The 24,869-nt window shown below is 48.5% G+C and overlaps 3 protein-coding genes across 3 annotated transcripts in view; 2 read left to right on the top strand and 1 right to left on the bottom strand.

Annotated features, from left to right (window-relative positions):
- The window catches only part of VKORC1L1 (vitamin K epoxide reductase complex subunit 1L1), a 58,208-nt gene extending 52,935 nt beyond the window's left edge, over positions 1-5,273 (top strand). The window contains exon 3 of the mRNA XM_022588167.2: positions 597-5,273. Within this exon, the coding sequence (XP_022443875.2) occupies positions 597-823 (227 nt within the window). The 3' untranslated portion in view covers positions 824-5,273. The remainder of the gene's footprint in view (positions 1-596) is intronic.
- Positions 3,337-20,946, bottom strand: GUSB (glucuronidase beta). Its single transcript, XM_022588156.3, has 12 exons — positions 20,703-20,946; positions 19,065-19,250; positions 18,589-18,770; positions 18,287-18,429; positions 17,679-17,866; positions 16,831-16,983; positions 16,406-16,584; positions 16,177-16,323; positions 13,903-13,987; positions 11,734-11,910; positions 8,519-8,654; positions 3,337-6,695 (listed from the first exon to the last, which is right to left on the bottom strand). Exons 1-12 carry the CDS (start codon positions 20,913-20,915, stop codon positions 6,526-6,528), a joined length of 1,959 nt encoding a protein of 652 aa, XP_022443864.1. The 5' UTR covers positions 20,916-20,946; the 3' UTR covers positions 3,337-6,525.
- The window catches only part of CRCP (CGRP receptor component), a 118,790-nt gene continuing 114,721 nt past the window's right edge, over positions 20,801-24,869 (top strand). The window contains exon 1 of the mRNA XM_022588168.3: positions 20,801-21,374. The gene's annotated coding sequence lies outside the window, so the exon portion shown is untranslated. The remainder of the gene's footprint in view (positions 21,375-24,869) is intronic.

Here is a 24,869-nt window from a genome sequence, read left to right as displayed (position 1 = left end):
TTTCTTTTATGCCTCAGGGAGAGCCCTTTCTGAGATGTTTATCATGATTTTTTTTTCTTCAGCAGCATGTTGGTGTAACCATCTCTCATTATGTTTTTTTTTTTTGTCTAAACATGGGAAAGCAAATTTTACTTTCCACAGGTGGGGATTCTACCTATAGTGAGAAGGCCAGGGGGAGGGTCTCATCAAATGTGTCCTGCTTGGACGAGAAGCTTGTGGTCCTCGTGTTGTTTTATTCATTAGAGGAGGCAGGGCTGTCAGTTTACAAATCTGCTCATTGCATAATGTGATTGAGAGACTGCGTATTTTCTTTGTGTGCCTTAACTGAGGCTGGTTTATGAAATAAGTTAATATTTCATCTAGAATATTGACAAGTCAAAAATATTGCAGCTATAAAACTGGTATCCTGTGTGCAGAGTCAACCTGCATAATCTTAACAAAATAGACCTGTAGTTTTTGTCCTCCAATTTCAGAATGTTTTGTTGTAAGATCAGTATTCCAACACTGCAGCAAATCACAAAATGTTACCTTTTAACTCAGAAACTCTCTCTCCAGTGTCAAGGTCTGATTGAGCCAAGTGTCTCTTTCTCTTGCAGGCCTGACAGCAAGTGCAGTTGCAGCTTTAATCCTCATGACATCCTCCATCATGTCTGTAGTGGGGTCTTTGTACCTGGCCTACATCCTGTACTTTGTGCTGAAGGAGTTTTGCATAATCTGCGTCATCACATATGTGCTGAACTTCATTCTTCTTATCATCAACTACAAACGACTAGTTTACTTGAATGAGGCCTGGAAACGGCAACTGCAGCCCAAGCAGGACTAACCACCTGACGAACTCTTAACTGACAGTCTGAAGTCCCTTTTTCCATTAAGTTTATTTTGCAGCAGTTTGGTTGTTGTTGTTGTTGTTTTTTTAATTCTTCACAACAGACACTTTCCCTAAGAATCTTAAACTGATTTTTTAAAATCCTGTAAATTAGAAGGAGCTCTAGCTATTTTCTGTGTCAATCTTCATTTTAAATATGGATACAAAAAAAAAAAAAGAAAAAAAGAGGATACGCCGAGCCAATCAAAGACAAGCTTTAACTTTACTTTGGAGATGTTTCTGAAATAATAAATGTAGCCCTAGCCTCCTTCCCTCAATGTAAAGTGAGCAACCATTGCTAGTAATTCTCTAATGTGTATAAATTACATTTCAGCTATAACAAATGTGATCATGACATGAAAATATTTTAGAATAGATACTGTATTAAATATTGCCATGTTTACAATATGTAATGTTTTTAGCTGATGGATTTAAACATGTAGATTCAACTAGAATCCATTCATGTGATATTTGTAAATAAAGGTAGAACTATTGGATCCATCCCTGCAGAACTTACTGTACAGTTTAGTTGAAGTGTAGCAATGAAGAAATGTCAGCTTAACGTTGACTGAAGAAATAGTGAAAATAGTAAGTCCATACAGAGCATCTTGTGAAAAGCACTGAGAGCTGTGGGTCTAGCATTGACAGCAAAAATAATAGGGTGATTGGTTCCCTTTCATCTCCTTCCTCTGAAAGGAGGAAACTAAATTTGGACATTCAAGTCAAGCTTGTACCTAGTCATAAAACTGGATCAATTATAACCTTACAGAATGAGTCATGTGACCAGACTTTCAAGTCCAAGGCCTTCAGGGTACTAAAGATGGGAAAATGGGTAGATTTCTTTGGAGAAAAGCTGGTAATATTAATATGGCATTTTTAGGTAAAATCTCTTACAACAGTTGAATTTTCATGCAGATAATTTTCCTTAACATTGGTGCCAGTCAACCAAACAGTATTGACTTTGAAATCATCAGTAGAAGCCCAGTCGCTCCAGAGCAGGATTGCTCTTGGGTAGCTCTGTAGTGTTTTCCCTGCTTCTTTCTACACTAATTAACCAGACGTCTAGTTTAATTGTTTTAGAGTCAGATACTGGATTTGTAAACTTTAGGGCTGACATGCTGCTCAGTTTGCTTAACTGGGAGAGGAGTACTAAAGGTAGAAATATCTCAAGGTGAAATACAGTACTCTTTCTAATAACTACCCAAATGCAGAGTTTGTGAAAGTGATCTGAATAAGCCCAAATGAAATAGTGACAGTATGTTTCTATGGTTAACATCTTATATCAGATTGTTAAAAGTGCCTTCTGTCTTAAATCTCAAACCAAATATTTTGTGTGTTGAACTTGGGCAGAAGTGTCCTTCCTTCCTTTCTTAGCATGAAGTAGAAAACTTGCATTCTATAGAAAGGTTCCGTATGATCATTTTATTCCTTAGATTGAGAAGTAGTAGCCATGTTTTTGCCTCCAATTCCATTCATCATTATGTTAAAAAGAGACCGGGTAACTTTTGAGTGCTTTATTTGCCTTCTTTTGAAGGGAGGGGACAGGCTCTGCTCTGTAAACTGTAACGTGCAGAGTCAGCAACTGTTCAGCAGTTTCCAACTAACTGTCATAATTGATGCAGTGTATTCTTCTGGCCCAAGGCAGGTATAAAATCTGAGTTGTAATGTACTTTCAACCAGTTTAAACCAGTTTTGTAAAAGATAGCTTAATTCAGATTTCATCAAGGCTTATGTTCTCCCAAGAATGTGAATATTTCAATGCCTGTTTTATTATCTATGTATTGTTCTTGTTTCTATAGTTAAAGAACTCTAGAAAGCATTGATTAGATGTCTGATATTTATGGAGAAACAAGTCCTAATGCTGGAAAACCGTGCAACGAGGTCGTCTTGTAGCAGTGCTTCCCGTCTACCCAGCAGTTTACTGCTTCTCTTTTCTCCGCTAGAGTGGAACTGGCTTCACGGTGAAGACTTCGTGGTATATATAACTCTGGTCGTGCTAAACAAGTTCCTCGTGTACCAATTTAAAATTGTTTTTCACCATATTTTGTATCAATCAGTTAGAGTAGAGTTAAAGCTTGTCTTGATGTTGCGTTCTTGCGAACATCTTCAACTCTTACATGAGAGAACGTCAGTGTTCAGCCAGACCCTTCGAGTTTTTCCTTTGCTTTTCTAAGCCTTGGGTAAACCACTGTTTCAGTTGTAGAAAAATTGTTGCCACATTCCTATGACCCCAGAATTAATATCCTTCTTTTCACTGGGTAATGACCATGTGCTGCCTGAAATACCAGCGCGGTGACGCCTGTTTCGCTGTAAGCAAAGGACCCGCCCCCGTCCCCCGCGCCTCCCCTCCCCCATGCGTGTGATTTGGTATTTTTGCCCGGGAAGAATTTAGGCTTCCCTCTACATCCTCAATTACACCCCAGAAGAGGGGGAAAACCCCATGTTATAAAATCTGAGGGCTATTTTGACTATTTTATCTTTTTTTTTTTTTTGCGCGGTACGCAGGCCTCTCACTGCTGTGGCCTCTCCCGTTGCGGAGCACAGGCTCCGGACGCGCAGGCTCAGCGGCCATGGCTCACGGGCCCAGCCGCTCCGCGGCATGTGGGATCTTCCCGAACCGGGGCACGAACCCGCATCCCCCGCGTCGGCAGGCGGACTCTCAACCACTGCGCCACCAGGGAAGCCCCCTATTTTGACTATTTTAGACAGAATATTTAAACACTGCAACATTATTAGCCACCAATGTGGAAGAACAGATTAGGGAAGAAACTGAATTTCTGCTTCTTGGTTTTCAAAATGACTTGTAACAACGAAGCCTCTTATCTATTTGACAGTCCTATCATTTGAAGAAATAAGAGAAGTTGTAGTTAGATGATAAATTCTAGGGAATCTAGGTGGTTTGGAGGATTTGGTATTTTTCATTGCAGCTAGTTGCTATCAGTGAGGGTAAACGTCTGGTGAAATAACTCAGGTTTGACTAGCTGTGTGCCAGGAATTACTTTTACTTGATGTATAGAGCCTCTCCTTAAATCCATTACTTCTAAGGATGTTGAAAGCATTGACTATTTTCTTACAAAGAGACAAAGATCTATCATTTGGTACAAGAGATCCTTGGACCTACTAGGTAGGATACAGGACGAAGACTACAGTGAAATTAAAACTGTTAGTTGGCTTTAGTTTTCTTGTATTTCATTTATTTTTAAGACTATCAGCAAAAGTGCAAAGTTGTCTTCAGCAAAGCTTGACACCAATGAATGCTGACAGATCTTGTCCTGAAAAATCAGTATTGAACAAATGCCAACAAGAAACCCACTATTATTTTTGGTAACCTATTTGGGAAGGAATACCTGATATTCAGTCTTTGTCCTCGTGTATTTCTCCCCAACAGGCAAGCACTGGTGAAACATTTCTATTCAGATATTTTAGGCAGCACTTATGATTCCTAATTTGTGAGAGCTACCCTTCAATAAATCAAAGGGGGCGGGGGTAGGAGTCCAGGCTACTTGGTTAAACATTTTTTTTGACAAATTAGCCCAGAAAAGGTGAAATGTTTTGTTATAAAACTATTAAGCATGGCCTAAGTATTAGGTGTATGATCTGTATAGTACGTTCCATCAAAAATATTTATTACTAGTGCTTTAAGCTCCAGAGTAAACATTCATTTAAAATGGAGTTCACTGGGCAGATTTCCCCTTTAATATAGATAGAAATACTCTTTATCAGAGATTTAGGACACAGTTTTGCTAACTGGTAAAAACAAATGTAAATATGTAAGAATGTTTATTTGTTGCACATAACTTTTTGGTATAAAATAAATGTAGAAGTTACCTGTGGAAGTTGTGCTGCCCTCATTCTTATACTGCAGTACTGCATTTCAAAAAAGAAGCAGAAATGAATTCAGTCTTATAAATTATTCTTGAAATTGTTTCTGTAGCTTCATTTCTACGTGTACTGAAATGTATTTCTACAGGTGTACTGGGTTGATTCTTCTCTTAAATTATATGTAACTTAGAGAAGACACACGCAGAATTCTCAGAGATTCTAGTTCTTGGAATTCCTGTTGATTTATGATGTATGTGGTTGTCCAGAATTAATGAAAAAGATGTTACTGCTTAACAGCTGTCTTCCCACTGCTTTACTTTAGCTCATCTCGAACACTCCACTGTTATCATCTAAAAAGTTAACATCTGTAAGAAAGATGATTCCATTTGAAATGCAGTTAGCCATAGTTTATTGAATAGAACAAATGTGCCCTGTGTTAGAACCTTAGGACTTAAGAAATGGACCTTACCTCTAATTTGTAAAACATTTAAGTGTGTTTGTGATGTTTAATTTTTTTTTTTAATGTTTGTCAAGTAAAGAGTTTTATATATTATTCCTTGACATTAAACTGGAACACAAAACTTGATTACTCCAAGGGACTTAAGTTTAGTGGTAATGAAAGAAATATGTAACCACTAGAATTCCTAACTTATTATTTGAACTGACTACACTCTCATTTCTTAAAGATGGTCTAAAGACGGCCACTAAAATGAGGTTAAATTATCTGTACTGTTCCTTTCACGGAGCTTGGAAAGGAAGGGTAAAAAAGGGCATGTGCTGAGATGTGAAATCCCCCGCAAGTGAAGTGGATCAAGCTCTGTATTAAGAATTGTATTGTTTCATGGTCTTCTATTTGATTGGACAGTATTTTTCCAAAGCTTTCAGCTTTAAACCAAGATAGATGAACACTGAACTCTTACAAACAATGTGCCTTACTTGCCTTAATGGAGCCTGTGGAAGAGGAGGAGGAGAAGGAAAGATTCCATAAGGAAAGACCATCCTCAGGAGCAGAGCGGGTGGCGTCACCCAGAGGTACAAAAGCCTGTCCTACTTGTCTGCAGGCCCAGCCCGTTTAAAGAGGCCTCATCACATTCACTGAAGTCAGCTGTGATGGCCCAGTGGGCTTCTACGCCCATCTATCCCTCTCAGTCCAGAAAAAACTATGGCTGAGGTTGGAAGAACGTCCCAGAAGAACTGGTAACCTCTCAGCTCCCTTCCAATTCTGACATTCCTCAACTCTTACCTTTCTTATGCTTACGTGTCAGCTTAACTCTGGAAACTGGTACCTCAACCTTGTGCATTATTCCAGCATGATACTACTTTCTGTGAATGTGCTGGGACTTCGGCTTATCTGTGGAGTTACTAGCACTTGTCTTTTACTGTCACCCACTCAAGTCAAGGCCGGCCTAAAGCACAGGTGGCATCTGAGCACAGGTGGCCCCAAAGCGGCAGGGCTGTTCCTGTGGCAGCACACAGTCTGTAACCAGCGACTCTGACTGTGGCGAGTGCTGAAGCAGAGGTTTCTCAAGACTCCATACTCGGTTAAGGCCATGAAAACAGCCTGACACAGAAAAACCATTTCCGATGCTTCAGCAGTACACATCATTGAATTTACGGATGGTCGCTTTTAAGCCAACTCTTTACTCTCATACTACAAAAGCCTTTATTTTCACCTCTAACGTTCCCTTCTAGCAAATGACCACAAAATCCAGACCAGAAAACTTCCCGGTCTGCCATGCACAGTCCAGGAAGCGCTTGCTCTGTGTCCTGTGGAAGTCGCCCCCTACTTGGGAAGGAGGGGCTGACAGAGCCCTGGTCGGCAGAGAGGTAGTTCTTGCTTAAAAAGTAAACGGGCTGTTTCCCACGCACTGTGACTTCACAGCTGACCGGTGGCACTTGGTTTCATTGGCAAGTTTCCAGTATCTCTCTCGCAACAGGAATGCTGCACTTTTCGGTTGTCTCTGACGAGTGAAGATCCCTTTTCTATTCCCTATCGGCCTCTGTGGTGCTAAAAACAAGGCAAAAGGTATTTCAGATGACTTCTGATGGGCCAAGTCACAACCAGCCTGGAGCCAAGCTGGGCACTAAACAGAGAGGTCCTCATGGTTTAGAGATGCTTGGTCTGAAGTGGTATCTGATGAAGTGGCCCCTTAACGGGTTAAAGATTTAAATACCACTGCTCCCCAAAAACACTTAGCTCCCTGGCGTGTTAATTTTTCTTCTGTTAGGGAAGTAATCCAAAATTATTTATCTTTTACTTGCAAAATAAGGTTTAAGACATTATGGGTACCCACCTGCCTGGTAGCTGGAGCAGGGCTGAGACAAAGTTCCCCTTGGAAAGGCTTGCGCCTCTCTGAGGAGACAACTGTGCTAGTGGGAGCCAGAGACTTGACCAGTCACAGGCGCCTAAGAGGGAGCTACTCGTAGATTTTAAAGTCCCGCTGGGCAGACTTTCAGCTGGGTCCCCATCCCTGGTGGCAAGTCCGCCAGAGCTGGAGCTGGGAAAGGAGCAGCTACACTCCCAGCGAACCCCTCCATCTCCTAGAGAAACCACCGCTTCTGTTAAATGGAAAGCAGGTCTTTCCCACTGAAAAGCTCAAGACAACAATAATTTCTTCCACGAAAAGCAAACGCCAGGCACTGTGCCAAGCGCTTCGTCAAATGGAATCCCTGTGTCAACCTGCAAGGTGGTAGGCGTTAGCCCCACTTTACAGGCTTGTGAAAAGGTAGGTACCTTGTACAGGGTCACACAGCTAATTCCTTACTATGCGAAGCAGTGCACCTAGTCACAAAACTAGACTTCCATCCAAGCTTATTTCCAGGAGCTGTTAATCTCATTTGCCAAAAGCAGAGTGGAGGCTCATGCTCTCTCTTTTTTTCTTCACCTCTCCCATTCGGATTTTTAATTAAACCTTAATCTTCTAGGGACTTCCCTCGTGGCACAGTGGTTAAGACTCCGTGCTCCCAATGCAGGGGGCCCGGGTTTGATGCCGGGTCAGGGAACTAGATCCCACATGCATGCTGCAACTAAGAGTTCGCATGCCACAACTAAGGAGCCAGCGAGCTGCAACAAAGGAGCCTGCCTGCCACAACTGAGATCCGGTGCAACCAAATAAATAAATAAAAATATATCAAAACAAACCTTTAACCTTCTAAAAACCTGTCTTTCCCCATAAGCAATGTAATGTAATTCCCACTACTACCAAATCCTTCCCTTCCTCTCCAGATTGCTATCCTAAGTTTATGGTATATCAAGAAGCTAGTTACCTAGAGGGATAGAAAGAAATGGGAAACTCATTTGGAACTTTTGTGAAGTAGCCCTCATTATCCCCACTTGAGAAAGTACAGGTCGTATTCACCTTGAAAGCTTTTAAACACTCCCACATTCAAAACCTTTTGACACTTAACCTGTATTTGGCAAACTTGCCTTTTATAAGTGAATAATATAAAACAGACTGAAATATCTGAAGTTCCTCGGGCTTTGTACCTTATTCTGGAATAATGAGTATATCCCACAAATAAATCCAGTACGAGGTCCACTTTTTCCTCATACTGTGGTGAAACACAGAGGTAAGCTAGCCACCTCTGCCTTGAGACGGTAGCCTCTCCCATTTGCTTGTTTACCTTAAAATGATTTAGGCAGCCAGCAAGTGATGGCTGCTTGCTAAAAGCAACTTACTTTTCCTAGGGAATCCTCTATGTAGCCTGCATTGATTACATCAGCTTTCCCCCTTCTTGTTTCCAGGGTTCTTACAACCAAACGTCCTGAACTAAAATGCCAACCTGAAAAAAGGAGAAGCAGTACATTCCATGCACCGAACTGCCACTTACACTGGTCAGTCATAAAATCAGCAAAATTCCAGATGAGCTCTCCAACCACATATTCTTTTCGTTTTTGATCCAGAACCACGTGATACTGCTCAAGCAGGCCTTTCTGGTACTCTTCACTGAACATCAGAGGTGGGTCCTGGAAGTCAAGGCAAAGAGAATTTAGGACTCAGAACAAGCAGGACTGTAAATGTTAGATAAAAATAAAGATCCACGTGATGACCAAAATATCTGTCCTCATGGTGGGCTATAGTGACTGCAGGACTTGCTGATGCTGGTGTAGGGACACAGCCAGGGTATGACATAGCCCAGGGTAAAAAAACAAACAAACAAAAAAAACACCTTAATTAGTAACTGGGTTTTTTTGGCCACACTGCGTGGCACGCAGGATCTTAGTTCCCTGACCAGGGATTGAACTGGGGCCCTCGGCAGTGAAAGTGCCAAGTCCTAACCACTGGACCACCAGGGAATTCCCATAAACAGAATTTAATATTTGCTTTATCTTTAACATCTCTATTCCCCAGTGCAGTCTTAAAGCTGAACTACACTAGGAGTAAAAGTATGTCTCTGGATAATAAATTTAAAACTCAAGTTTGAAGTAGCTGCCAGTGCATACTTTGAGAACTAGTGTGACTCAGATTTAACTCGCCTCAGATTCATCTGTATCTCTTCTGGGTAAGTAGCTGCTGTTTAGCCCATTCATCCATTCAACAAATAATTATTTAGTATCTGCTTATATGGCAGGCGTTGGAGACAAAGTGACAAACTAGAAAGATAGGGTCAGGGAACTAGATCCCATATGCCACAACTAAAGATCCCGAGTGCCACAACTAGGGCCTGGCGCAGCCAAAATAAATAAATAAATAAATAAAAATGCTATTATAGGAAAAAAATGCTATTATAGGGACTTCCCTGGCAGTCCAGTGGTTAAGACGCTGTGCTTCCACTGCACCACTGCAGGGGGCACAGGTTCGATCCCTGGTCGGGGAACTAAGATACTGTATGCCTCGTGGCACAGCCAAAAAAAAAAAAGATACAGAACGACAACAGTGAAAGCTGCTATACACCGAAGATACGACTGTACCACTGAGCCCTGTTTTGCTGCAGTTCCAAAGCAGGATTTGAGGGCAGGGCAAGATGTCGAGTTCCTTCTGTGTTTTAATGGAAATGACCCTGCCTTGTCTAACGCTAGCCACACGAGGTTATTTAAATTTAAAACTACTTTAAACTACATCAGTCACGCTAGTCACGTTCCAAGTCCTCAAAAGTCACACGTGGCAGTGGCTCCCGTTCTGGACGGTGCAGGTCTAGAACATTTCCATCACCACAAAGGCACTATCAGAGAGTGCTGACCCAGACTCTTTCAGAATTTCCCTTTTTTAAAAAAAATCTTTATTGAATTTGTTACAATTCTGCTTCTGTTTTATGTTTTGGTTTCTTGGCCGGGAGGCATGTGGGATCTTAGCTCCCGGACCAGAGATCGAACCCACACCCCCTACATTGGAAGGGGAAGTCTTAACCACTGGACCACCAGGGAAGTCCTTTTCAGAATTTGTTAAAAATTCGGAGTTGGTCACCTTTTCAAAGAGGGAGGACAAATGTACATACTTTGTCTTTATAAGATACTTCCCCCTACATTAGCAGTCTGTCCAAGTGGCACTCTGTGTAGGCAAGATGAATTTAAGGGTGTGAACAGAATAAGGGAGTCCATTTGGGTTACTGTTCAACCTACTAAGGATCAGCAAATGAAGAAATGTGTCAACAAGGAACCCCAGCCGTTGTGACAGGTGAGTGTCAGCTGGCTGGGGTTCAAGAATCCACATGAAAACAATCCCCACAAGACAAAACAGCCTATCTTTGGTGAGGAAATGGACAAAACAAGGAGAAAAAGCTAGTGATTAAACCTTGCTCCAACGACTTCCCTGGTGGTCCAGTGGTTAAGACTCCATGCTTCCAATGCAGGGGGTGTGGGTTCAATCCCTGGTCGAGGAACTAAGATCCTGCATGCCGTGCAACGCAGCCAAAAAAAAAAAACTCCCCCCAAAACCAAAATCTTGCTCCAAGATCTCACTCATTGCCTTAACAAGTATCAGTTAGCACCCGCTGTGTGCCGGACCCTGCTGAGTGCTTGGGAAGCAACGATAAATAGGATTTAGTCTCCCTCCTGGAGCCCTCGGTCTGGTCAAGGAGAGAGCCAAAGAGATCATGACAGTGCACAGTGAGAAATGCTGAGACAGAGACGGAGCAGGGGGAAGAGTTTCCTCTGCCCAGGCAGGTGGGGTAAACCTCACCAAAGAGGGGCCACCTAAGCTGAGGCTCAAATGCTGAGTAAGAATCCATTAGTTGGGCTTCCCTGGTGGTGCAATGGTTAGGAATCCACCTGGCAATGCAGGAGACATGGGTTCGAGCCCTGGTCCGGGAAGATCCCACATGCTGCGGAGCAACTAAGCCCGTGCGCCACAACTACTGAGCCTGTGCTCTAGAGCCCGCGAGCCACAACTACTGAGCCCACACGCCACAACTACTGAGCCTGTGTGCCTACAGCCCGTGCCCCACAACAAGAGAAGCCATCACAATGAGAAGCCCGTGCACCGCAACTAAGAGTAGCCCCCGCTTGCCACAACTAGAGAAAGCCCGCGGTGCAACAAAGACCCAATGCAGCCCAAAATAAATAAATACATACATACATACATAAATACACAAGTAAATAAATAAATAATCCCTTAAAAAAAACAAAACAGAATCCATTAGTTGATGATTATGGTGCTAAGAAGGGCATTCTAGGTAGAAGGAACAGGCCAAGCCAGAGCAGAGGCCAGTGAGCACAGCGAAAACAGGCCAGGGTCCAGGACTGAAGGCAAAGGAGGATGAAGGCCTGGGAGATGGCACAGGGCAAAGGGTGTTGACAGCCCTGACCACAGATTAGGGCTTCGTCCTGTGGGCCAGGAGAAGCCAGTGACGGGACTCCCAAGGTTTGGATTTGCTCCAAAGACCATTTGGCCAGCTAGTGGGAGGCTGTCTGAGGACCACTCAAGTGAGGCAGAGGCTGAGCCCAGGGCAGCCATGTGGAGGTGTAGGTTAAGGTGAGCCTGGTGAGCTATAGGAGGTCATCAGGACAAGTGAGGGACCGGGAAGGAGGCACCTTTCTAGCCTGGGGCAGTGAATGACATCACTGTCCAAGAGAGCGAAAAAATAACTCGAATGTCTACACTACTTACCTCGTGAAACCCTGTGATGGTTTCTGCTCCGTACTCGCTCTGAATAATTGGCTTCTGGTAGGTCTTATACCAGCTCTCAAACTGGGTTGCCAGCTGCAGCTGAATCACTTCCATGTGCCCGTAGTCATGATACCAGGAGTAGTAACTGTTCACACAGATGACGTCCACATAAGGCACCTGGAAGAGTGTTAAAACATGTTCACGAACCAGGAGAGTGTAGGATAGCGTTCGGACTTATACTTGGGCGGGGGGGCAGCACTTCTGGCACAGGAGGTAAGAAGGGGACACAGAAATGAGTTAGGGGACTTCCCTGGTGGCGCAGTGGCTAAGAATCCGCCTGCCAATGCAGGGTACACTGGTTCGAGCCCTGGTCTGGGAAGATCCCACATGCTGTGGAGTAACTAAGCCCGTGTGCCACAACTACTGAGCCTGCGCTCTAGAGCCCACGAGCCACAACTACTGAGCCCACGTGCCACAACCACTGAAGCCCATGCGCCTAGAGCCCATGCTCCGCAACAAGAGAAGCCACTGCGATGGGAAGCCCGCGCACCGCAACGAAGAGTAGCCCCCGCTCGCCGCAACTAGAGAAAGCCCGTGTGCAGCAACGAAGACCCAACACAGCCAAAAATAAAATTAATTAATTTTAAAAAAGAAATGAGTTGGATGCTCACACGTATAGGACGTGGGGTTAGAAAAGACCTGAATCGAACAAGTCTCTTAACTCTGGGCTGGTGCCCCCAATCTGGCTGCAGCTGGGCTCAGGGGAGGGTGCCCAGCACGCTGGCCCCAGTGGGAGCCCAGGGCCCATCCCAACCCGACTGTGTTCCTCTTTAGGTTGTGCTCCTGTCACTGGCTGTCCCCCTGGCCCTGGAGAAGTGTTCCCAACTAAGGGACAAAGGCAGTTTTTCTCCTCACAAAGCCTCTTGATTCACCTTCCTGAGCTAGTACTGTGGGCCATAAAGTGGCTGGAAAATTCCCTCCTAGGAGGGTAGCCCAGATGATGGGGCGGGACTGCCTCGAATCTGAACAGTGTGGTGCTCAGTGGGCAGCAAAGCTCACCTGAACCCACACCCACCTCCAAAGTCTGCACTGTGTCGTGGTCTGTCTTTCCCAAGTGACCTCGGCACCTTTCCGAACTGGTGGCGGAAAGACTCAGGTGCAAAGCGGTGCCTCTGGGTGGGCACATGACCACGACCATGGCTCACACACCCCGCCAGGTGAGCCTGGCAACCTTCTGGGGGGACCGGCAGAGGCTCCCCTGCCCACTAGAATGGGAAGGGACATCACTTAGGCTCTGAGAAAGTCCAGGTCTGCCTGTGTCACACTGGTATTTGACCACAGTCTTCGCACTCCTTCAAGGGGGTGTTGTCGAGGGATGGCACAGGAACACCAGGGCTACAAACTGTCCCATCCATGTCAAAATGACAGTGCTCACAATTTATACTTGTGCATAGGTTTTCTCATCCATTCTTTCTCCTTTACATGATTTCTCTCTCTGGAGCACTTTTAAGTACTGGCCTCAGTTCTCTAGCGGAGGAGCATCTTCTCGCTCCCATGTTTTACAGCTTCCGTGCAACTCAACACGGCTTCCGAGGGGCTGCTGCGCCCAGGGACCGCGAGGGTGGCCGTGGGGTCTGGCCGGCTGTGTGAGCCTGTTCCTTTGATTCTCAATCCCAGGGTCTGGATCTAGTCTAGTCTAGTCCGGTTCCCAAAGCTGGGTTGATGACTGGAATCACTGAGGAGTTTTTTAAAAACTCAGATTCCCACCCTGGACTTTACTAAATCAGAATCTCAGAATCCAGATATCTACACTTTCAGAAAGCTTCCCTTAGTGGTTCTGACGATCAGCCAGGTTTGAGAAACGGGACGATGATGACTTTAGGCTCCCTTAAACCTCTACCCTTTTCTGAGCCTATTAAACTGAGGGGCATAAAAACTGGTGAGTCTGAACAGAGAATGAATTCGCCCTCCCTGTGCCCAGCCTCCTTAGATTCAAGAAGCCACACTGCCTGGCAAGTCAACGGGCAGTCCTCTTTAACCTAAAGACCATCTATGGAAATGGGTGGACTGGCTGCTGTGGTCCCTCCCAGCGGCTCATGTCAGCAAGCATCCGGGCAGGATGAGAGGACAGGCAGAGGGGAGACGTGGCATGGAGACCCCCAGGCTCACCCCCAGGTCTGCTTCATAGTTGGAGTTGGTCACAAAGGTCACGGGCCGGGAGGGGTCCAAGGCTTTGGTGTGGGCAATCAGCGTCCTGTCCACGGAGGGCAGAAGACACGGCACCGTCAGTCAGTCCAGGGAGGACTCTCATCCCGCATCCTCTCCTTCTCATCTTCCCAGCCAAAAAGACCCCCAAGACACCGCTCTCCTCCCTGCCTTCCAGTGTATTTCAGGTAAGCAGACACGTTCTTCTAGGCATCACGTTCCCTGACATCATTCTTTCCTCCTTCCTCCCCAGTTCCTAGTCCCCCACCCCTCCCAGAGGAGAGGCCATCCTCCAGGGGTGGGAGGCACAGAGCAGAGGTCCTTGGGCTGGGCACTGCCAAAAGCTGGGCTCTGCATCTCTGGCGAAGCTCTTGAAAATAGGACGGGGTGTGGATTAGGATGGATATTAACTTAGCACGTAAGTCGGGGGCTGGGAGGCAGGCTGTGCGCTGGGCACTCACTAGAAACTTAAACAGCCATGAAGCTCCATGGAGCGAAGCCACACGGGCGAATGTAACAAATTACAAGCGCTGGCGGGAATGATGAAGGGGAAGCACGGGGTTCTATGAGACCGTAAGGCGGCACATCCCCGAGACCAGACCGTCAGCACAGCCTCTCTGAAGACACGGCATTTACACTGAGTCCTGCTAACCAAGGAGGGGTGGCGAGAGGATGCTTCCCAACAGAGGGGCTGGTCTGCGGTCAGGGCTCAGCCTCCCCAGCGCAGGTCACCCTCACTCACTGTTTAAGCCTATTTTCCTCTTCTATTTCCTCACAGCTGGTTTTCTTTTCCTTGACACCGCCCCCCCCCCCATTATAACTCTTCTCACTCGAAGGCTGTGGTTTCCACAGGCCAGAACAGTGCCCTGCGACCTGCAAGTCCCTAACCCACTGTCCGAAACAGCCTGTCTGTCACCTGGGGAGCTTCAAAGCCCAGCTGAGCACCTCCGGCCCAGGCAGCCCTACTTACATCCTGCCCCATCCCCACTGCTCCCAAATCAAGCCTCTCCTTCTCCGCACCTCCCAAAAAGGTTCACAGGAAACCTCAGGCACCTGCTCCTGGAAGCTTATCATCCTTTCACGTTCACAGAAAAAATTCCGTCCACCAGCCTGGCTCAACATCCCTGTGCCACGTGCTCTGGGGCTGTGTGTCCGGAGCTCAGCTTCACCCGGGTGGGTCCATTCCTCAGAGCCTCCATCTGGGACACTGGGATGCAGGCAGTGTCTGCCTCAGGGAGTATTTCCATGGCCTCTGCTGCCTCCACAGGAAGTGAAATAATTCCCCTCTCCAGGCTACACTACAACTGCATGACCATTAAGAAAGAGAAGGAACCAAGGAACACCCCGAGGGGAGCCAGCCCAGGGTGGGGAGGTGACCCCTAAGTGGGATTTCTGTCCACAGCAATGCCTGGGGGATGGGGGGAGCTACTGGCATTCAGTGAACGGACCATGAACTTTAGATGGCCTGGTCCCGTCCAACAATGTAACTTAGAATGGTTAGAACATGCACGTCATTTCAAACCTGTTTATAATTACGTGCCTAGGTAAGACGGCTTTATAAAGCTTAATTCCCCTTTACAGATGAACCCGAAGCATCACAAAGTGGTTTTGTGCAGTTTTAACACGCACTAAATTTCCCAGGAATGGAGATACCATAAAAATCGAGGGAAGACTATACTTGGTTTTGGTTGCAACTTTACCTGGGGTGGCTCAGTGTTTTAGAAGAGGGCAGCACTGAAGAAAACGCTGCTCACGGTATCAGAGTCACCAACTATGCTCTCCAGCCCCCGTCATCAGCTTTTGTAGCTGTGCTTTCAGGGAGATGCCACATCTAGATGCAAGCTCCTGACCCCTTCACTGCATCTTCTGGGGAGTCAGGCCCATGCACTCACGGATTATTTTACAAATGACTCCCTTATACTACGGTTAGGCCACGTCACTATATTTTTTCTTTCTTAATTTGAAGTTATGTGTGTAAGTGGGTTAGGTTAACTCTGGATTTCATTTCAGGTGTGTCAAGGAGACACTGGGTTGAAATCACAATCTGGGTGGGTGGGTACTTGGTCCCCTGAACTGACCAGGTATGGATGTACCTGGGCTGGGAGCAGGTGCTGACCCTCTCACAGCCCACGCCCACCCCAGGGCCCACTGCAGCTCTCCTGCAGCTACCAGCCGAGGCTGAGCTGGGCCAGAGGGCTGAGGTCTCACCCCTGACCCGGGGAAGGCAGAGGCACTCACTTAAAGTAGTAACCAGCTGGTTTCAGGAAGGAAGCAGGCTCGTTGGCCACAGACCACATCACAACAGATGGGTGATTCTTGTCCCTGCGGACCATCTCCTCCATCACCTCCAGGTGGTGCTGCAGAGACACGTTGCTGTAGCTCTGGCTGCGGGGCCGGGGGAGGAAAGGGAGCGGGTCACAGGGCGCCAAGCTGGGCGGGCTGGGCTGTGCGGCTGACAGGCACTCACGCCAGCACGATGCCCACTCCGGGACTCTCGTCGATGACCACGATCCCATAGCGGTCGCAGAGCTGCATCACCTCCTCTGCGTAGGGGTAGTGGCTGGTGCGGAAGGCATTGGCGCCCAGCCAGCGAAGCAGGTTGAAGTCCTTCACCAGGAGCGGCCAGTCAAAGCCCTTCCCTCGGATCTAGGGGACAGCACAGCAGAGTGAGCCCCTGCCCCCTGTCCCCGTTGAAGATGCCCTTCCTACTAGAGCTGGGCCCCTCAGAGTCACCCTGTTAGCCCGCTATCCAGGCCAAGCACAGGCCCCATCGGGCAGTGGTTTTGAGCGGTTTGCTTAACTGCTCTGAGCTGCCCTCAACCACTTCAAGGGATGCGGAGGAAGGGATGGCGAGCAATGGCCCCCCACAGGGACTCAGGAGCCCCAACTCACGTCTGCATCCTCATGCTTGTTGACCCCGTGGAAATAGAAAGGCTTCCCGTTGATGAGGAACTGGCTCTGTGTGACAGCCACGGTACGGATCCCCACGGGCAGGGTGTAGAAGTCAGACACAAACCCAGCAGCCGTCTGTGCGGTCAGCTTCACCTGCAAAAGCCAAGCACTGGGCATGAGGCATCCTGGATGGCCTGAACACAACGCAGCCCGCACTTCGGCAGGATGGCTCCCTGCAAACCACGGCAGCCCACCTCTGGAACAGCAGGTAGAGAGATGCAGGAAGTACAGGCATCCGCCATGAACAAGAAGGAACTTTTATGCAGACCTACTAGAGAATGGACTTGAGGATACGGGGAGGGGGAAGGGTAAGTTGGGACGAAGTGAGAGAGTGGCATGGACATATACACACTACCAAACGTAAAATAGATAGCTAGTGGGAAGCAGCCGCATAGCACAGGGAGATCAGCTCGGTGCTTTGTGACCACCTAGAGGGGTGGGATAGGGAGGGTGGGAGGGAGATGCAAGAGGGAGGAGACACAGGGATATATGTATGTGTACAACTGATTCACTTTGTTATAAAGCAGAAACTGACACACCATCGTAAAGCAATTATACTCCAATAAAGATGTAAAAAAATTAAAAATTTAAAAAAGAAGGAACTTTTGCCCACCCTGCCCCTGGGGCCTGCTCTTCAAACTGGGCCTCCCCACCAAGGGCTGGAAAAAGGCAGGCTGGGGACTCTTCAATCCAACTGACTGGGAAGATCAGAGGACCATGCCTGCTGAAGCCAGAGCTGCTGGATGGGGGGAAAAGGCCTCCCACAGCCCAGTCCTCACCACCATTACCTCCAACGAGTACAGGTAGGCAGGGTATTCGTGCATCAGGTACGGCCACCAGAGGTGGGCACTGGGCACCTGCAGCTGGCCCCGGCCCCCAGTCCCCTTGGCCACGACCGTGCCTTCCTCATCCAGAAGACACACTTCCAGCTGGAAGTGCTCACTGCCCTGGACAACGATCTGGTAATTCACCAGCCCTGCAGGAGACAAGACAGATCAGACAAGAGAGAAAAGGAAGGGATGTGACCTGGGGTCACACAGATGAGAGCGCCCTGAGGCCACCTTTCTGAGGAGCCCCTAGCTGACAGCCGTTTATTTTTTGAGCTTAATCTGCAGTGAGGGGAGATAAAGTGAGGGTGGCACAGTGGGGAAGGGACATGGGGTTCTCCTGCATCCTGGGCTGTTATTCACCACGAGCTATGATTTGAGGCAAACCCCGCTTCCTCCCAAAGTGAAGTCAGAGCAGATGGGTGATTTCCACAGCCCCTGCCAGCTCGGACAGGCTGGATTCCAGCTGCTGAGGTGGATGGGACAGTCTTTCTCCTAGGGGATCTTTCCAAACAGGGAACAAAGCCGCTGGGGGCCTGGCTGACGGCAGACCCTGCCAGGAGCCTCACCAGTGTCTTGGTCCACGTCGGTGGTGACGGTGATGTCATCAATGTAGGCGGTAGGCGTGGTGTAGAGGAGCACAGTCCGATGCAGTCCCGCGTAATTGAAGAAGTCAAAGTTTGTGTTCTGGACAAAGTAACCCTTGGGGTACCTAGGATGGGAGGACAGTGGCCTTGCCCTGGGTCCTTCGACCTCAGCTCACACGTCTCCCTGGCCTCCCGGAGCCAGGGCCTCACCTCTGTTAAGGCCACCCTGCCCCTGACGGGAAGACCACTGGGCAGAGCGGGGAGGGGGGTGAGGTGCTGCTCACTTGGAGGTGTCCGTCTTGTACAGGATGGTCCCTGGCGGCAGGGTGTTGGGGGAGAGCGTGTTGTTGATGGCGATGGTGATGCGGCAGGAGGACAGGGGCCCACTCTGGACCAGCCTGCTGATGTCAGCCTCGAAGGGGAGATGGCCCCCCTCGTGCTCTGCCACATGGACCCCATTCACCCACTGCAGACACAGGGATATATGAGGAGGGGGCCCTGCCATCTCAGGTGCTCCCTCACGTAGAAGTGCAGTATGGGGGGAGCGGGTGGGACGGGCTGCCAGCTGCCACCCGCCTCAGAGGTGGAGGGAGGGAGCTCTGGGGGAATAGATGAGGCCACCCTCCCCACACAGGGCACAAACCCCAGTGCGAAGCATGAGTGTGCCCCCCACCCCAAGGGCACCGCAGGAGGCAGGCTGCCAGGTGACGGCTGGGAGCCAGGCACCCTACTCGCTCCGCCTGCCGCTCGCTGCACTGACCACGATGGCGTAGTAGTGGGCGCTGCCGATCCTCAGCACCACTCTTGTGCCCAGGTCCTCGGTCCATCGCTGGGGCAGGGTGGCCTCCCGTTCATACCACACCCAGCCAACGAAGCTCCTCAGCCGCCCATCCTGGCCCACGTCGTTGAAGCTGGAGGGAACCGGCATGTCCAGGCTGGGGCCCGACTGAGGAGACAAGGACCGGAATCAGGTCCAGATCACCTGGGAAGCTAAGGGGCCCTCCCCAGCAACCCCACTTACAGGAAGAAGCTGGACGAGATGACTTCTCCCAGACCCTCCCGGATTCCAGGCCACCCCACCAGCAACTGACCAATGTCTTTTACGGACTCATTTAATTTTCGCGACTCCATGAAGCAGACCCAGTCACGCACGCACTCACTCACTCACTCAGTGGTGCACAGTGAACACCTACATGCTGTTTTAGGCGCTGGGAATGAAAGAGTGAACAAGGCCTCTGCTGCCAGGTGAGCAGCTCTACGAAGAGAGCGTGGAGCATGGCAGGGGACTATCTTAGGGGCCAGGGCCCCTGAGATACGACCTCTGGACGTCCTGGCAGAACCAGGTGAATCTGAGCCCCGCAGGGAATCCCCTGAACCTCCGCACCCTTGAACACCTCAGGGAGAAGGCAAGGCAGGAGTGGGGCAGAGAGCTCAGTGAGTCTGGAAGCAGCCTGGGGAAGAGCTTCCTGAAGACACACGTGACCTTCAAGGAAGCAGGGATTTCCTGTCCCTCACAGCTGTCTGCCCAGCTTCTGGCACAAGCCCTGCCACATAGTAAGGACTCAACAAATATTGGATGAATGGATGGATAACTTGCTGATGAGAGACCAACTGCTAGGATGCTTTGTGTCCAAGGTCTGGTGAGGCCATAAGTTCTTTCTCAGGGTAGCGGGCAGCAGGCACCAGGATCTCCATGGAATGGGGTGAGCCTATGGCTACAACCAGGCTAGGGCAAGAAGGATCTGCAAAGTCAATCTAGACCCTGACTAAGAGGAAGATGACCAACTGACTGCCCCAGGGAGGGAGGAAGGCTGGCCGGGGCGCACGGGCCGGTTTGCTGAGGAAACTCTGAGTTGCGCAAGAAGTGCCTGGCACCAGCCCCCGCCCGCCCCTTTCTTCCTCCGCTGATGAGGGCTGGGCGGCAAAGACTTTAAAAAGAGGATCTAAGTGAGGTGAGTGTCGGTTGGGCACACAGGCCTGCCCCTGCTCCAGTTCTCAGCCCACACGATCCAAGTCAGGCGGGAGGCCTAGAGGGGCATCCTCAGCTGGATGCCAAGCCCCATCCTCTACCTGAACCTTGGAACCCAAGGTCCTTCCTGCCAGGGCAGAGCAGGCCCCAAGACGTCCAAAGCCTCCCCTCCTGCCACTGCGCGGCCACCCGCCCCCAGGTCGGTGCCGGGACACTGTTCCGACTCCGCCTCCCCCACCGACATCGGGCCGGCCCATTTCCTCGTTCCCGGTCACTCTCCAGGTGGGTCGACCCCACGCCCCCACAGGCCCGTCCATCTTTAACCTCCTCCTGGCCGGCAGTTCCGAGGGCTCAGGGGAAGACTCCCCACACCCCCGACCCGGCTTCCAGGAGCTTCCCTGCCCTGGTCCCCGTCCCCAGAGCCCGCACCTCCCGCAGCGGCGTCCGGTACCACTGCTGCTCGAAGCCCCGACGCCGGTTCTGGGAGAAGTCGGCGCGGAACCTCCAGAGGCCGTCCAGCTCCTTGCGCTCCCGCGACCGGCTCTCCCGGGGGTAGAGCATCCCGCCCTGCAGCAGCGCCAGCCCACAGCCCCAGAGCAGCGCGCCGACCACGACCCAGGTGCCCGCCAACCCCCGGAGCATGGTTCCCGCGGGCCGCTAGCTGCCAGCGTCCCCCGCCCGGTGCCGTGAGCGCGGGAGGCGGGGCCGGGGTGGAGCCTGAAGTCACGTGTCCCGCCCCCGCGCCATCTTCGTTGAAAGCGATTGCGCGGCCCGGAGGCACCCCGTGAGGCCCGCGCCCGCAAGGCCGTTCCAGGCCCGCCTTCCTGACGGAGGGCGGCGGCGGGGGAGGGCCAGCGGGGAGCCCGAGATCCACCCCGGGCCCCGAAGGGCGGAGGTCGCAGGCTCTGCGCCCGCGAGGTCACTGCCGTCCTCCGTCCTCCCCCGCCCTCCCTCGCCCTCCCATACTCGGCTGCTCGCGCCCAGGGCGGCTGGTCCAGGGCCGCGGGCCTCAGCGAAAACCTGGAGACGGCCGGGGTACCACTGATGCTTCAAGGAGGCCGACCTGGGACACCTCCACTCGCTTATGCTTGCGGGACACCGGTGAGCTCAGACGAAGCCTCAACATGCCTAGTGACTTTCGCGCAGGCCCACCTGGCTTATAGCCTTGACCCTGGGCTTCCACCTGCGGTCCCCTGGGCCCCGAACCCCTACCCAGGGGCCCGGCGCTCCCTCTTGGCATTGCGGATACACACATAAAGATGCAAGGAGCGGGGGTCTATGGTACAGGTAACCTGGCCTGGATGCAATTGTTCGTACAATTACTCTATTTTTAATTTATTAATTTTTGCTCTGATTTCATGTTCACCGAAGCAACCTTCTGGTAATGGACCTTGACGCCGTAAAAAAAGTAGTTCCCAGGGTGGTAAAAATAAATATATTGTAAGAAATGACAAGGCCTACAGGTTTTTCTTTTCCCCAAATGCTTACCATATAAACATAAGAGAAAGTAAGATGCAAAAGTATATATAGTATGATCCCAGTAGTGCTAAAATTATATCCACACAGATCTAGATAGTTGTAAAGTGTTATTATGGGTGTTATAGATGATTTTCATTTTGTTCTTCGTATTTTCTGATTTTTTGAAAATTTCTATCATGAACATGCATTATTTTTATAATCAGAATCAAACCAATGAGACTTTTAAAACTAGCAAATGGACAAAAATAAGTAAAGGTCGATCTGCTTCTATAAATTAATAAATTGATTTTCCATTTGCGAGTCAACCTATATATATTTAGTTAGTGCAAGTTGATTTTCCTCTTTTTTTTTAATTTTAATTTTTTATTTTTGGTTGCGTTGGGTTTTCCTTGCTGCATGCAGGCTTTCTCTAGTTGCCAAGAGCAGGGGCTACTCTTCGTTGTGGTTCGCGGGCTCCTTATTGCGGTGGCTTCTCTTGTTGTGGAGCACAGGCTCTAGGCGCGCGGGCTTCAGTAGTTGCGGCGCATGGGCTCAGTAGTTGCGGTCGCAGTGCGCAGGCTCTAGGGCGAGCAGCTTCAGTAGTTGTGGCACACGGGCTTAGTTGCTCTGCAACATAACTTGGTTTCTGAACGTTTGAACCTGACGACCAGATCCTGATGGGTAAAGCCCATTGGCCAGTTACCTTCCCCACTAATTTTGCAGCCTGGTACAAACATGGATCTGGAGATGAAAATTTGGGAGTTGTCAGCAGTGAGAATGGATAAGGTCACCAAAGAAATGAGTGCAGGTGGAGAACAGATTCACACATTAGCCCCAAGACACCCCACATTATGAGTACAGGGGATGAAGCATGGAGCATAGGGCTCAAACCAGTGACCTCTGCGTTGGCAGGCGGATTCTTAACCACTGTGCCACCAGGGAAGCCCCTCAGAAGCTGTTTCTTTGCTAGAATATATCAACACAGCCTCTGGCACTTGATATGTGGCTAATGATGTGGTAAACGTGTTCTTTTCAATCCTCAGCAACAAGACAGGATCAAAAGCAGGTCGTAATTCTATGGGGCAGTGGTAGACATTCACTGTCTAGCCCGAGGCCTACGCTTTCTTTATCCTCTGTCAGTATAGTCTACAGGGACCGTGGGTTCCACACAACATCATACTGGCCCAGACCAGTATGGTCCACACCACAGGCATCTCTCACCTGGATTGTAGCCTCTTCACTGATTTCCCTTCCTCCACACGTGCCCATCCCACCAGAGCAAGCAGAGTGAGTGGTCTTTATAAAAATTATACCATGTTATCTGGTTAAACAGTGGCTCCCCAGTACACTTTGGAGTAAAATTCAGACTCCTTACTGTGGCCTTCAAGGGCCTGTGTGACCCAGCCCTGCCAGCTCTCACTCTTATTCACCATTTTGCAAACACTTGAGCCATTTTCCTGTTCCTCAAATGCTTCAGGCCCATTCCTGCTTTAGGGACTTTGCACACAATGCTCTCCTAGTTTCCCCTTTTTTGTGCTTCAGGCATTGGCTTAAATGTCACCTCCTCATTGCGTTCTCCTCTTCTGCCTACTTTAAAATTCAATTATAATAGTTAACCATGGGACTTCACTGGTGGTCCAGTGGTTGGGACTTCGCTGGTGGTCCAGTGTTTAGGACTCCACACTTCCACTGGTTGGCGGAACTAAGATCCCACATGTCACAAGGTGCAGCCAAAAAAAAAAAAAAAGTTAACCATGGTAGTCGTTAGTGCTTTTCACCAAACATTTTTCTGGTCCTCCGCCTTTCTAGACACATGGTCTTTGCCCCTTTGAAGTTAGGTGTGACCATGTGGCTATTTTTGCCAAGTGAGATTTTGATAGCAGAAATGTAAAAGCCAGTGCTGATCTGCCACATCCCTTTTCCCTGCCTTGGTGATCATGGAAGCATGTGTCCAAATTGAGCTTCCATCAGCCTGAATTCCTGAGTGACTGAGGGTGATCAGTGCTTCCCTTCCAACCTGTGATGGATGTGTGGCATGAGTGAGAAATAAACCTTTATTATTTCTACCACAAGGCATTAACTTATTCATCCTCATAACATTCTCTTTTAAGAAAGGCAGTGTCAAGGATCATGACCACAGTTTTACAGATGGGAACACTAAGACAAATGGAGCTAGTGACTTGCCAAGATCAGAGAAAAACCTGTAGCAAAATTCGGGATAGAACTTGTGCTTTTATAAATTCAAAATCCTTTCCTATTTCTTCTCAATGATATGTCTCAAATTTGTCTTAACTTTAAGCATTACTTTATCTATAAATTAGCATGTTTAGAATCATGCTAATGATTATAATCTAATTTTATTTGAGAAATGTGCATCATGAATCTGGCAATTTCTAATCAAATAAATTATAAAATGGTAAAAAAAAAATAGAAAACACCTTTATTGTTTCAAACAACTAAGATTGTGGGGTTGTTTGCTATTACAGCATAACTAGCCTATCCAGACTTATACCCTATAGAGCCAGGTACTTATCTGGGTGTTTTACATGTATTAACTCATTCACTTCTCACAACATTAAGTAGGTACTATTATTATTCCCATGTTACTAATACAGTGACTGAGAAAAGTTAAGTAAAGGCCAGAGGTAGAATTTGAACCTGGTTAGAGATTTATGCTCTTGGTCGTTCTGCTATACGGCCTCTAAAAGACGTTCAAACTCATGTTTGAACAGGGGATTGACAGAGTCATGGGTTTTATTACATATTCATACATATATAGAGAAAAGGGAACTGCCAGTTTTCATCCTTAGAGAGAATGTGAGTGTGTGTGTGTGTGTGTGTGTGTGTGTATCTTTTAGGAATACAAGGATGTCACTTGATATATTGATTGCTATTTTAATATCAATACCAGGACAATTATCAAGTGTAACAACCAATTAGAATAACAAATTTGTTTTCTTTTTTTAAAATTTTTGGCTGTGCCACGTGGCTTGCAGGATCTTAATTCCCCAACCAGGGATGGAACTCAGGCCCACAGCAGTGAAAGCATGGCGTCCTAACCACTGGACTGCCAGGGAATTCCCTAGAATAACAAATATTTTAGAAGTTAAAGGTTATTTTTACAAGATCTGAAAATAA

Source organism: Delphinapterus leucas, chromosome 15 (assembly GCF_059928025.1).
Source record: "Delphinapterus leucas isolate spDelLeu-1000000601 "Yukka" chromosome 15, BTC_Dleu_Yukka2, whole genome shotgun sequence".
NCBI lineage: Eukaryota > Metazoa > Chordata > Mammalia > Artiodactyla > Monodontidae > Delphinapterus > Delphinapterus leucas.
This window is presented reverse-complemented; position numbering and strand designations above follow the sequence as displayed.